General features: G+C 68.9%; 1 protein-coding gene across 1 annotated transcript in view; it reads left to right on the forward strand.

The window, feature by feature from the left end:
- Positions 1–211: 211 nt before the first annotated feature.
- The window catches only part of KIF26A (kinesin family member 26A), a 38,239-nt gene continuing 25,381 nt past the window's right edge, over positions 212–13,069 (forward strand). Inside the window, exons 1-3 of the mRNA XM_049112999.1 lie at positions 212–253; positions 572–817; positions 11,988–12,419. Coding sequence (XP_048968956.1) covers positions 212–253; positions 572–817; positions 11,988–12,419 — 720 coding nt within the window. The remainder of the gene's footprint in view (positions 254–571; positions 818–11,987; positions 12,420–13,069) is intronic.

Below are 13,069 nucleotides of genomic sequence, written 5' to 3' on the forward strand. Positions count from 1 at the left end.
CCCTCGCCCCGCCCCGCCCCGCCCCGCCCCGCCCCGCCCTCGCCGCCCTGCACGCCCGCCGCCGCCGCGCGCTCTGCTCCACTCGCCCGCGCCGCCAACTTCGCAGCGGCCGGCCGGGCCATGGGGGCGCCCCCGGGCCGGATCACGTAGCTGCGGCGACCCCGAGCCCTCGCGGCCCGAAGCGCCCGGCCGGCCCTCGCGCGCCCAGGCCATGGGCGGCCGCGGCTCCCCGCTGTGCACGGCGCCACCCGCGGTACGCGCGGCCAGGCCCGGAGGGCGGCGGCGGCCCCCAGACGGCCCGGGACGCTGAGGATGCTCGCGGGGTGCGCCGCGCCCCCTCCCCCCGCGGGCCGCGCCTGCAGCGGAGGCGGGGAGGGGGCGCCGGGCCTCCTGCGGGCGGGAGCGAGGGCGGGCGGCAGGTTCGCGCCCCGCGCCCCCAACTTGCTCGGGTGCCCCCTCCGCGGCCGGGACGCGCCGGGCTCTGCCGCCCGCGGGGCCGGGGCCGGGGCCGGGGCCGGGAGACGCCGCCCGGGGCCCAGGCTCACGTCCCCTTCTGCCCCCCCCCCCGCAGGTGGCCGAGGGCGGCCCGGCCCGCGAGCCGCTGCAGGTGCTGGAGGTGTCCCCCCGCAAGAGGCTGCCCGGCGGGCCCGAGCAGGACCCATGCGGCAGCCGCCCCGCGCCCGAGGGCTCCGGTGCGGGCGCGGAGCAGGGCCACTCGGCGGGCGGAGGCGGCTGGTGCCGCCACTGCCACACGAAGCTCGCCGAGCTCAAGCGACAGGCGTGGAAGCTGGTCAGCGGGCCCGGGACACCCCTCCGGGTAAGTGAGCCTTCCCGGGACCCACTTCTCCCGGCAGGGACTGAGCACCTGGGGTCCCGGAGGGGCCGCTGCTCGGCTCTTCCTTTCCCTCCGTGGGCCTCGGTTTCTCCTCCTGTAGCGCGCCTGTGAGTTGGAGCAGCTCGTCCCCAGGCTCCGCGGTGGGGCGGGAGGGGCTTGGGCAGGCGGGTCTCCCCGGAGCCACAGATGTCCCGCAGCTGGAACCACAGCCTGTGTTTGGGAGGGGAAGGGCAGAGGGAGACGGCGCGGACCCCACCCAGGGCGGGACAGCTCCTGCCCTGCCAGCAGCAAGAGGTTACTGGGTGCGGTGTCGCCCTTGGGGCACCTGGGCCCCCAGCCAGGTGTCTGGAAACTGCACACCTGGGGCGGGAGGCCTTGGAGGACCGGCCGGTGGGCCTGCCACCGTGAGGGGGGCCCTGCCTACCCCCTCCCTGGGGCAGGACTAAGAATTGTGTGCGGGACACAGCCTGGGGCTTTGCCTCCTTCGGCAGTGACCACCCATTTGGGAACGGGGGCAGCTGGGCCCGGGCAGCCTAGGTGTTTGCCCCCGGAGGGGGCTTTGCCAGATTCTCCAGCCAATGGGCTTGCCCTGGTCTTGGAAGGAGCTGGGACCATTGTTCTAGGAACAATGAGCCCTGGAAGTTTGCAAAGCCTGGGAAGGTGGGGGTCTCCAGAGGAAGCCCTTCCCGCCAGACCTTAGTCTTTTTGAAAGCGGTCTTGGGAAGTCCGCATAATCCCCATTGAATCTAAATATAGTTCTCTAAGGAGGCTTAGCAGGCCGGGATGGGGGCGAGAGCCTGGGTTCCAGGGGTCCCTTGGTGTTCCTGTCTTGGGCGGGGCTGGGAAGGGAGGTGAGTCTGGTTTCTGTCCTGGTGACACTCTGTGGTGACGAGAGGGGACCTGTGGCCTGCCCTGGGCTGGAGCTGGACCCTCCCGATGTGCTGCTCGGAGCGGGGTGCAGCCTTTCCAAGCTCTGTGCCTCAGGTGGCCTGAATCTGGTTGGGTCCCGTGAGAGGGTGGTTTGGGACCGACTTCCTGGGGGCCTGTCAGAGCCTCCAGGCCAGGTTACTACCCCATTAGGGGAAACAGCCTGGAGGGAGGAGGGGCCTCGGTGGCCCAGCTGGGTTTTGCCTGGTGGTGCTGAGCGTGTGGCCAGCTGGTTGCAGGTGGTGGGGGGGATCCCGGTGGAGAGAACCCCTCATGGGGGCGGGGGCCTGGCCCAGGGGTCTCCCGCTGCCCACGCTGATGGGGAAGCGTCCTGACCACCCAGAGTGCTCACCTCCTCCCCTGCCTCAGCCTGTTCTGAGTTTGGCAGTACCCCTCGGTGCCAGGTGGGGGCTCATCCCCTTTCCCGGCCTCCCCTGCTCCCCAGCGGCACGCTCACCCTGCAGACCAGGGTCCCGTGCTTTGTTCCTGGTCTGCGGCCCCTCCCCCGCTCCGTTTCCTCCTTTGTCAGATGGGTGTAGCCTCCTGGGGCTATTCTGGGAGTGGGATCCAACCTGTAGGATGCTGTGCTCAGGGCAGGGAAGGCCCTATTATGCATTGTTTTTCCCGTGAGGATGGAAGCAGGTCTTGGGAGGTTCCGGACCCTGGGGCTGAGCCACCCAAGCCAGGGGGACATGGGGGCTTGGGCCTGAGACCCTGGAACCTTGGTGGGTGTCATAGTCCTGGGCAGCCCGGGCTCTCCCCGGCACTCTGGCTGGATCTCAGCCTGCAGCCTCTCCCCCTGCCCCAGAACTTCCTTCAGGGAGGGCTGGGGAGGTGGTGTCTGGGACGCGTGTGTGGGGACCTGCTCTGCCTTGGTTAGGAGGTGGTGGGCGGGGCGGGGGCCTGTGTGGCTGGCTTTGGGCGAGCCCAGACCTCCTCAGAGTCTGGCCCATGTCCAGCAGCCCTGGGCTCTGTTCTGAGGCCAGCAAGGCGCTGGAGGGTAGAGTTGGTGTTCTAGGATTTTCCCTAGGGGGCCCTTTCTTGTTTTGCATCCTGCACAGATGAGCTTCATAAGGACAGCGCTTCACAGTTTACAGAGAACTTCCCTGCGTCTCACTTGATCTCACACTTGCATCGGGGGAGGCTCCGACTGGGGTGCGGGGCTTGCTGGGCTCCCATGGCTGGGGGTGGGGTTGGAGCTGGATTGCAGCCTGGCTCATGGAGGCCCTCACCTCAGGGTCCCCGCTTGATCTCAGGTTTGGGGGTGGGGCTTGAGAGGGTAGAGAGACAGGTGACCGTAGGCTGCCCTGGGCCACCCATCCTGTGCCCCTGGCGTCCCTGCCAGGGCTCCACCCTGCTGGCTCTTTGTCCACCCCGCAGGTTTGTTGAGATCTGGAACCATCTTTGTACCCATTTCACAGGCAGGTAGAGCAGCGCCAGCACAAGGCGGCTGAACACCTCAGCCCTTGCTGCTTTGCTGGGATGTGGGCTCCAGGGTCATTGTGTGCCGGGGCCTCGGTGACCATGGGGGTCGAGTGGGGCAGTGGGCGCCCTGCCCGGCCATCAGGTGGCCTGCCTCTCCCCTGCTGCCTTGTCCTTTCTTCAATCTGTGCCTGCCTCGGTTTCTCCACTGGGGAAGTGAGGGGGGGTGACCGTGGTCCCCACTGAGGGATGTCATCTATGTGGAGTGGATAGGACCGTGCCCTGAGGCTGCTAGGGGCCTCGGGGAGGGAACATGCTCTGCTGCCCAGGTGTAGGCTGGGAGACTGTCCTCTCTGAACCAAGATGGGCAGTGGGCCGGGGTGTGGAGGAGACACCCAGATGGGGGCCTTCAGGCTGAGCACCCCTCACTGCACCCGCACCCCCCAGCATCTCCCCTCTGCTCTCCTCTGGACTGTCCAGCAGCCTCCCAGGGCTCTTACCCCTGTGGGCTGTGCTCCCCCCAGGCCCCCAGTGACCCCAGATCATCCCACCCATTCCCTGCCCTGAGCCCCCCATGCCCCTGCCCGGTGCTCCCACTTCTGGGAAGTCTCCTGGGGGCTCGCATCCCTCCCTCCAAGGGACCAAAGGCCTTGCTCTGCCGCCAGGCCCGAGTGCCCCCCAGCTTCTCACTGGTCACTCCGTTCTCCTTCCCCCAAGTGAGGATCTGAGACCCCGGCCTCAGCCGATCTGTGTCCTCACCTCCACGGTGAACTGGTCACCAGGTTCCCGCAGACTCCTTTCAGCGTCCCCTCTAGTCCAGGCCCCGATGCCTGCGCCCCGCCAGCCTCCCACACTCAGGGCACCCAGAGGGGAGTTGTCCAACCATGGACCCCTTGGGGGGGGTCTCTGGCCTGACCAAGGTTCGCCGAAAGGTGCCTTCCGGTGCACGGGGCTGCCTCTGCCTTCATCCCGCAGTGACTTGTCACAAGCACGCCCTTTGCAGAGGCCCAGCCCTCGTCCCGCCCATGCTCAGGAGTCACCAGTGTTCTCAGTACTGGTGGCCACACCGCCAGCCGTGGCAGGGAGACTCTGGGGCCCCCCGTCTCTGGGCAGCCCCTGCTGCTGCCCCTGACCCCGTCACACCCCGTGGCCCCCATGCGGACTCTGTGCCCGCTGTGCTGCCCCTAGGCCGGGAGCTCTATCAGGACAGGCATGGGGTCCAGGTCACCCAGAAATGTTTGTGGAATGACTGAGTGACCAGGCTTTTCCTCCCACACCCCTCTGTGTCCGGCCCCAGGGCTGCTGGGCTGGACTCCTGCTCCCCCCAGCCTCGCCATCCTCCAGGATGGCGATCCTCACCCTCGTTGGTGCAGGGGGACCCCAGATCCTGCTCGGGGACCCATTCCAGCTGCCAGTCCGATGCACCACGCCGAGGCGGTGCCTCCTCCGGAGACCCCGTGACATTCGCCGAGTCAGTACTGGTGCTGAATTGATTAGCGCCCCTGATGGGGGAGAGGGATCAATTCTCATTTAGCCCTTGCAAATCTCTTGCTCGCCCCGGCAGGGGGTCTCCTCGTCCTCGTGGCCCCCTGTGAGCTCCAGAACCACCGCTGATGGTCCCTGACCGCTGCTGCAGCCCCCAGGCATTTGCTCACGTTTCACACCACGCTGGCCAGCGAGCCCGAAGGCTGCGGGCATTCACCTGTCACTGCCCCCACCAGGAAGGCTCCCGGGCCCCGCATGCCCTGTGTCCTCGGCACCCCGCTCTGAGGGAGGGCACTGCCACGTGATACTGGCGTCCTGGGTGCACTGTCGCGACTGCCTGTGCTCCTGGAGGGCAGGGGCTGGGCCCAGCTGGCGAGGGACCTCTGCTGCCTGTGAGTCCCTGAAGCCCCGTTCCCCACACCGTTTGCAGCCTGGCCCTGAGCTCGACTGGTTTCGGGGGCCACCCCTGTGCCAGGACCACGGTGCCTGCCTTGGGGCTCCGCGGGCAGTGTTCCGCCGCTGAGCCAGGTGCTGGCAGCTCCAGAGGCAGCCAGGGAGGTGTGAGAGGGGCGGGCGCTCCCTGGGGCTGGTGGCTGGGCAGGCTCCCAGCTGGCAGGGGCCCGGATGACTCAGCGGCGACGGGAGCAGTCTGCGGGGCTCGGAGGCTCCCCGGCCACTGCGGGGGGACGGCCAAGCCCGGGCAGGGAGGCTGAGGGAGGAGGCCGGGGAGGGCCTCGCCTCGCCATCCAGCCTCTGTGGGACCTCAGCGCCTCCCTCCTCTCTAGACGGAGGTGGTCTAGCCAGTGTCCTCTGGTGTCCCTTGGTCCAGTGAGGAATGACGGGGTGCCTGTCTATGTCCTGCTGGTCCAGGCAGGGCTTCGGGGAGTGAGAGTGGGCAGCCAGGGGCGGGGGTGCGAGCCAGCGCCCTCGGAGCACCAGCACGAGCAGGGCTGAAGCTTCAGGAGCTGGCGGGCTGCGGGCCCTGTAGGCTGCCCCGGTGCCCCCCCGGGGAGGGCCTGCTTGGGGGGAGTCCGGCTGCGGGCAGCGGCGGGGCTGAGCCGGGGATGCGAGCTGCGCTGAGGGCCCTGCTCCTCTCCGCGGACAGGTGCAGGGCCGGGGTGCTGAGTCCCTTGCTCCCCCGGGTTAAAAGGAGGCCGTTTTCATTTTTTGTGTCACGTTTTGTGGCTGGGGGACCCCCATGGGGTGGGGTGGGCTCCTGGCATTCCATGGGAGGGCTCCTTGGCCTCATCTGCTCTGCTCTCTGTCCCCCTGGAGCATCCCAGGCTTCGGCTCTGGGGTGGGTGGGCTCGGCCGGGCTCCTGCGGCCACAGATGGATGGTCCTGCGTGGCCCAGGGCCGTGGCTCTGTGTTCACCTCCGCCCCTGTGTGACGGATGCTGACCCACGCCACAGCCTGCCCCGGGTGGAGCGTGTCAGCCACTGGCCCTGCCCCGTATCCTGCACTTGCCTCGGGCATGGCTATAGGGTCGGCCGGTCCCTAAAGGTCCCCGTCCACCCTTCACAGCCACAGCACAGCTCCACGGACCTGGCCTATCTAAACCTCAAGGAATTGTCTGGAAGCCATTTGGGTGTGGCTTGCTCGGTGGTTGCCCTTGATGCAGCCACAGGCCCTCCTGATCTCATCCCTGGGGATCCCTCTCCTGGGCCCCCCTTCTCGAACCCTCCGCACTTTGAGCCCTTGCTGCTCAAGCTTTGTGGTCTGATCCTAGTGTCTTAGCCCCAGGCTCAGGGCAGCGGGTGAGTCCTGTGGTCCCCGGCAGGGTGGGCATCGGTGGCGATGGGCCCCCGGCCCTGGCACCCTGGGGGCACTTGCAGCCAGCGCAGCGGGCCAGCGGGAGGCCTGCGGGTGCTCGTCTCCAGATGGTGTCTGCCTTCGCTGCTGCGGGATCAGTGGGGAGGGTGGGCTGGGTGTGTGCCGTGGGGGGGGCCCTCCTCTCTCAGAGCGCCCCGGCAGCCCTGTGGGGAGAGGAGCCTCAGGGTGGACACCCAGGGTACCTGGCCCGTGGGGTTGTGCTGCGAGAGGGGGAGCAGGGGAGACGGGAGGGCTGATACCGGCAACCAGGCTTCAGGCCCGTGAGGAAAACATGCTGAACTATCCACCACCCTATGGGGCGAGGGAGGGAATAGCAGGCACCTGCCTAAGGCCACCCCCCCACCCCGGCCACTTTCCCTCCACTGTTTCTGCTCGTAACTGAAGTGCTGGGGGCCTGGGAGAGAGGGCTCTGGAAAGGGGCATCTAGGAGGGCCTCCTGGAGGAGGCGGTGTTTGATCTCGGTTAGATTTAAATCCACGGAGACGGGGCGAGGGTCTCTGAGGGGAGGGAACCTTAAGGGGTCCAAGATGGGGACAGCTGGAGCATGCTTGGGGGCTGTCACGGGGTGCCAGGTAGAGCGAGGAGGGGAAACCAGGGTGAAGTCAAGGGTCAGGCGGTCTGGAGGAGGGGAGTTACACTCCAGCCCGGGAGCAGAGGTTGGGGGCTGGGGTGTCCTGCGAGGTCCTTTGATTCAATAGCTGCAGCCTCACGGGAGGGACCTGGTGGCTGGGGACCCCTCTGGGCTGGGGCCATGTGCGTGCAAGGGCCCCCAGCAGGGGGACGCGGGTTACTCCAGGGGCTCCACTGTGCTTCTGTACCCGGCCTCTTCCCGCGGGCCCACCCGGGTCAGTGTCCGGCCTCCTGGGGGTTCGGAGCCCTCCCAAGTGGCACTGCTTGCAGGATGCAGTATGGACCCCTCCTCGGTGGTGAGAACCTGCTCAGATGAGGAGAATGAGGTCGTGCGGCGGCGGCCCACACCCACGGGGCTGTACTGAGCCGTGCGGGGGGCTCCAGGCTCCCCCCAAAGTGTGTGGTGCGCCTCCTCTGCGGGGCGAGTGCTCCCAGGATGCTGGCCTCTCTGTCCCCTGACCCCAGCCGAGGCCATCCTGCTGGCCTGGCCTTCAGCCGCCGGGATCCCCAGCACCCTTGTGTGGCATCGCGGCGTCGGAGGACAGGGGAGGCTATTGAAGGGAGGGGGTCTCAATGAACCAGTGTGTGCCCTGACCGCCCAGCTGGCTGGTGCCTGGCACAGGGCCTTGGGGACCAGTCCGTGCTGGGTGGGCCGGGCGGCACCCCCGGCTCTCCCCACCCCTGCCTCTGGCCGAGGAGGGGGGCAGGTGTCAGCTAGGGGGCCCTCAGAGCTGCAGACCGATGGGGCCGGAGTGGTCTCCAGGGTTGGGCGGGCAGGTGCGGGGGGGTCGGGTCCGGGGTCTCCGGGTGGACGTGGGTGGGCAGGGCCCCTGGCTGGCACTGGGCTCCTTGGTGAGGTGCCTGGCAGGTGGGAGGGGCCGGGGTGTGGCCGGCTGGCAAACCGAACCCCACCGGCCCCCAGCCCGGGTCCGGCAGGCCGCACGCGGCATCGGAACGTCCCCGCCGACAGAGCCGCGCGGGACCAGCGCCGGGCCCGGCAGCTGGGGTCCTCCCCCCACCCCCGGACCTGCCGTCGGCTCTGGAAGGCGCAGCTGCACAGGGTCAGGGCCCTGGGCGATGTGTTCGTGGAGGGCGGGGAGGATGAGGCAGAGGGCCAGGCCCCGGCCCGTGCTGGGGAGGGGCCCACCGGGCCTCGGGGCGCTCCTCCGGGGGGGCCTCTGGGCCTGCTCGTCCCCCCGAAGGCTCTGCCCGTGGGCCCCCTTTCTAGACACGGGGTGACGGGGGCTCACAGACTGAGGTCTGGGGGTTTGTGCCGAGCGGGGAGCGGAGGGCCAGCCTCCGCCCTGGTCGGCTCGGGTCCTGCCCCGCGGTGGGCTCGGCCGGCCAGGCTTCGAGAAGCCTCTCCTGGCGGGGCGAGGGGGCGGCCCATCCCTGGAGGAGTCACTCTGGGCCTCGGATGAAGGAGGAAATGGAAGGATTACTTAAAGCAGCTCGGAAGCCCCAGAAAGCAGATGAGAAATGGCGAGTCATTATTTTTAAGTGGGGGGAGGCTCCCTAAAACCCCGGCGGCGTGATGGGTAGGTGGTGTGCGGCGCTAAATTGAATCAAATTAAGAAAAACATTTTCCAAATGCAAGTAAAATATCTGTTTAATTAGACTGTAGAGAGGAAATGAAAAGTAATATTTTGCAGCGGGGTAATCACCGTCTTCCTGAAGGTGCGGGGCTCCCGGGGGTGCCTGAGGGGTGGCGTGGCGGCGGGGCCTTTCGGGGCTCCGAACTCCTGATACTGCGCCAACGACAGCTGGGGCTTGGGCCCGTGGTCCCTGGGCGCGACCCAGAGAGGGGGCTGCTGGCTTGTGACGTGAGGGCCGCCGTGGTCCTGGAGGGGGAGCAGGGCGGGGCCGCAGGGGCGCCCAGGGCCTGCGGGTGCTGTGGAAGATGCCAGCTCCTGGGCCGAGCCCCCCTCCCCGTGGGGTCCCTGGGGGTGGGACACCGGTCGGGCTAAAGCTTGCTGCCTGCCGAGCCGAGCCGGGCCAGCAGACGGGTGGGAGGTCTTGGGTCCCTCCTGCGTGGGGCGCGTGGTGCCGCGTGGCTGGGCGTGCAAGTGCCCGTGCCGCTCGGGGCTCCCGCTCTGGGCAGCCCCCGCCCCCGTGCTCACCCGGGCCACTGCTGCTGGGCGTCAGAGGGGCTCCGGGCCGGGTGGGCCCTCAGCCCCGCGGGGTCTCCGTGTGGTCACCCAGGGCAGCTCTGTCCTCTTTGTGTCTCGTGTGTGTGACGTGACACAGAGGTTGGAGGACGCCCCTGCTCCTCCCTGGGCTGCCAGGAGGTCCCCGTGGCGCTGGGGTGTCACCTGGGGCCCGGTGCAGGCACTGGGAGCTTCCCCCAAGAGGTGCGCTTGGCTGCCAGTGCGGGAAGGGCTCTGGCCCAGGTGTGTGTGGGCGAGCGTCCTGGGGGCTCAGGAGGACGGGGTTGGGGTTGGTGCGCCCGGCCCCCCACTGAGCAGCCCTCCTGCTTTGCTTCCCTTCCTCCCGGGGCTTTGATGCCCAGAGCCTGGGGCGTTGGTGGGGCTGGGGCCTCCCTGCCAGCTGCCATCCGAATTCCTGATGACACAGCTGGGAGGGGGGTTTGCTGGCTTCCTGCCTCCTCGCCCCCAGCCCCCCGTGCCCTGGCCAGCGTGGTGGGGGGCTGGTGCGCGCCCAGGCCTGTAAGCGGCCGGCCCCTGCTCCAGCTCGGCCTTTCCTTCCTGCCTCCTCTGTGTGGCCGTGCAGGGGGTGCCACGGGGCTCCCCCGGGGGCCCCACGTCCCCAGGCCAGGCAGAGGCAGTGGAACAATGGGCAGCTGGGCCAAGGGGTGGGGGGCGGGGAGGGGGGGCTGGGCCGCCTTTCAAGTCAGCTAATGGCCGCAGCAGCCCGCACTTCCTTCCCTCCTGCCCGTCCACCGAGCAGCCCAGCAGCCTCCCGCTGAGTGGAAAATCCAGAGTCATCAGAGCTGGGACCTGGAAAACAGGCTGGGAGTGACAAGTGACAGAGCCAGGCCTGCGGCTGGGGACCGGGTGTCTGGATTCCATCGGTGGCCCCGCGTGCCAGCCCGGGCGGGGGCTCCCGCAGAGTTTCCATGGGCCTCCCCCCGCCCCCCGCCCCCGCAGGGCTCGCCCGGCCCTGCGCCCGCTTCCTGCCGTCCGCTAATTGGGACCAGACATGCTGGCACTTCAGAGGCTCCGGAGCCCTCCAGCCCTCGGCCGGAGAACATCCAGGCCTTCCGGAGGGACCCACGAGTCGGGCAGCTGGTGCCACTTGCCTGGGCCAGGGCCACCCTTTCGTTGGACCCGGGGTACGTGAGGGCAGCAGGGCCTGTGGCTGAGGCTGAGCGGGGCCTACCAGCGGTGCGCCCTCCCAGCGAGGCCACCCTGCCACAGCGGGCGCCCCCTTGGACCGTCCCCTGCAGGCCGCAGTTCCGGCTCGGGGAGCCTGGCTGGGGTGCATGAGATGCACCCGCTGGGAGGGTGGCCTCGGCTTCCTCTTCGGAGGAATGGGTGTGTTTGGGGAGCTGTGGCCCCTTTGTGGCCGGCAAGGCAGCCGGTGGGAGTCGGGTCCTGCCTGGTGTCTGTGAGGGTGGTGTGGCCACCTAGAGAGTAGGGGGCTGCGGGGGGCTGCCTGGGGCCAGGCAGGGAAGAGGCCTCCAGCTCTGGGGCGTTGTAGCAGGTCCCGGCTGGGTGGGGAGGGGAAGGTCCAGGTGCACCCCCGACCCCGACCCCGCACGGCCCAGCTGGCCAAAGTGAAGACCTAGGCCCGCATTTGGGGTTTGGCACTGGGAAAGTCCTGGGTGGTCATGGCCGCTGCTGGGCCAGGCCAGCAGGTGCCTGTGGCTGGGGCTTACCTCCCTGGGGGAGGGCAGGGAGGCCGAGAGGCCGGGCCTAGATCAGGTCTGATCCCTGCAGGGCTGCCCCAGGGAGGCGCCAGGGCAGAGCCTGGTGGGGCCATCGAGGGACGGGGCAAGGGCCCTGGGACTAGGACTCTTGATAACTTCTCTCCAGTGAGGTTCCTTCCAAGGATTGACTCCCTCCTCTTCTCCTCCCAGAGGTGTCACCTCTTCCAGGAAGCCCTCGCTGGCCTCCAGGCTGGGTGAGGGTCTCCTCTGGGCTCCCCCGGCTCCTGTTCTTAGCCCTTTGTGGACACTAAGCTCCCAATGAGGGAGACCCGTGTGTCCCCCTCACCCAGTGTACCGCTGGGGACGCCGGGGCTGCGGGGGACCGAGTCCGAGCCTGCGGTCCAGCGGGGTGGGCATCGAGCCTCCTGCCTCCTTGCCCACTGGCGCTCGTCCTCCGTCCTCCGTGGGCCCGGGACTGCCTGGCTCGCCCCTCCCGGTGTCCCTGCACGGCATGACTTCTGCGGCACTTAGCGCGGGGCCGCATTTCATTTTTCTGCAGATTCGGACCAGGGCTGGAGGGTTCACAAAGGCGGGGAGAGGGTGTCCAGCCGAGCCCGGGGAGCCCTCGTGGCTCTGGATGGGTGTTGCTTTTGTGGAGGGGTGGGTGGGTGGAGTGGGGTGGGGGCCCCCGGGGGAAGGGCCCTGGGCCGGGCTGGAGGATGCGGCGACCCTGCTTCTGGGCCGCCTGGCCTTGGCCGCCAGTGGCCTGGCAGTCGGGGAGTGCGCAGACGCCTCGTTAGCCGGGAGCGAGCGCGGCAGCGGCGGAGGCGGCGGGCAGTTGTCAGGGCCACCGTGGGCCTCCCCGCTAAGCGCCGACAATCATTTTCCTGCTGGGCTCACGCAGACGGAACCGTTTGGGGCTTATTAGTCAGTTATGGATTCTGCGGCGGCCACAGCACGAGCTGGCCTGGCGCCGTGCGGGGCGAGTGCCCGGGCCCTGACCACCTTTGTCCCGTGTCCCCCCAGGACCCTTGCCTCTCCGCCCTGCTGCTCGACAAGCTGCCGGCGCCGGGAACCCTGCCTGCGTGCCGCCCGGAGGCCGAGCGCCGCTGCGACGTCTGTGCCACACGCCTGAACCAGCTCACGCGGGAGGCCCTGCGGCTGCTCCAGGCACCTGCCAGCCGCGAGGACCCCGACGCGCCTCGAGGGGGCCCCGGCACCGTGACCGGCCCGCGGGATGCACCCGTGCCTGCCGGCCCGCCAGGGAGGCAGCCGGGCCGAGTGGGGCCCGACAAGAGGAAGGGGGCGGCCTGGCCGGCTGGGCGCAGTGTCCAGGTATCGGTGGCGCCCGCTGGCCTGGGCGGGGCCCTGAGCACCGTCACCATCCAGGCCCAGCAGTGCCTGGAGGGCATGTGGAGCGTCTCCAGGGTCAACAGCTTCCTGCCGCCGTCGTGCCTGGTGAGTCCCCCGGGCAGGGTGGGCTGCTGGGCTCCTGCTTGGGGCTCCCCGTCCGCCCCTCACCGTGGCCCATGTCATGCAGGCTCAGTGGCTCCCCCCGGCTCAAGGGGCCATGAGCGCGGTGGCGGAAGGCCCGGTCGGTCTGCTGGCAGAGTCCCAGTGGGCAGGGCCCGGCCACGTCCCTGGGGGCGTCCCCTCATACGTCACCCGCATGCGTGGTTGGCAATGACGTTGGCCACTCTTGCTTCTGAGACCATGTGGGGTTCCGTGGGCTCACAGGAGGGCTACCGGGACGCCGTCAGACCCTCCTTCTCAGGGTCTGACAGAGGGAACAGTCTCCTTGTGAGGAGGGGTCCCCAGTGCCCCTCCCCTCCAGGCTCCCCTGCCAGGCCAGGCTGCCCCCAGAGCTGTGGCCCAGCTGACAGAGCCTGGAGTGCGGGGTGAGGCCCGCAGGCAGAGGAGGTCTGTGTCCACCCCCATGGTGTCTCAGGAGCCGCCCCTTTCCAGCTGGCTGCATATTGAGGGGGGAGGCCGCCCCCCCTCAAAGTCTCCTCTCTCAGGTGCACCAGATTGTGGCCCCCACCGGGGGGCATGGCCTCCATGGGACTAGCTCTGGGCACCGGGGGGCACTGTGGGTGCCACGGACTTGG

This window comes from Canis lupus, chromosome 8, assembly GCF_003254725.2.
Source record: "Canis lupus dingo isolate Sandy chromosome 8, ASM325472v2, whole genome shotgun sequence".
Taxonomy (NCBI): Eukaryota; Metazoa; Chordata; class Mammalia; order Carnivora; family Canidae; genus Canis; species Canis lupus.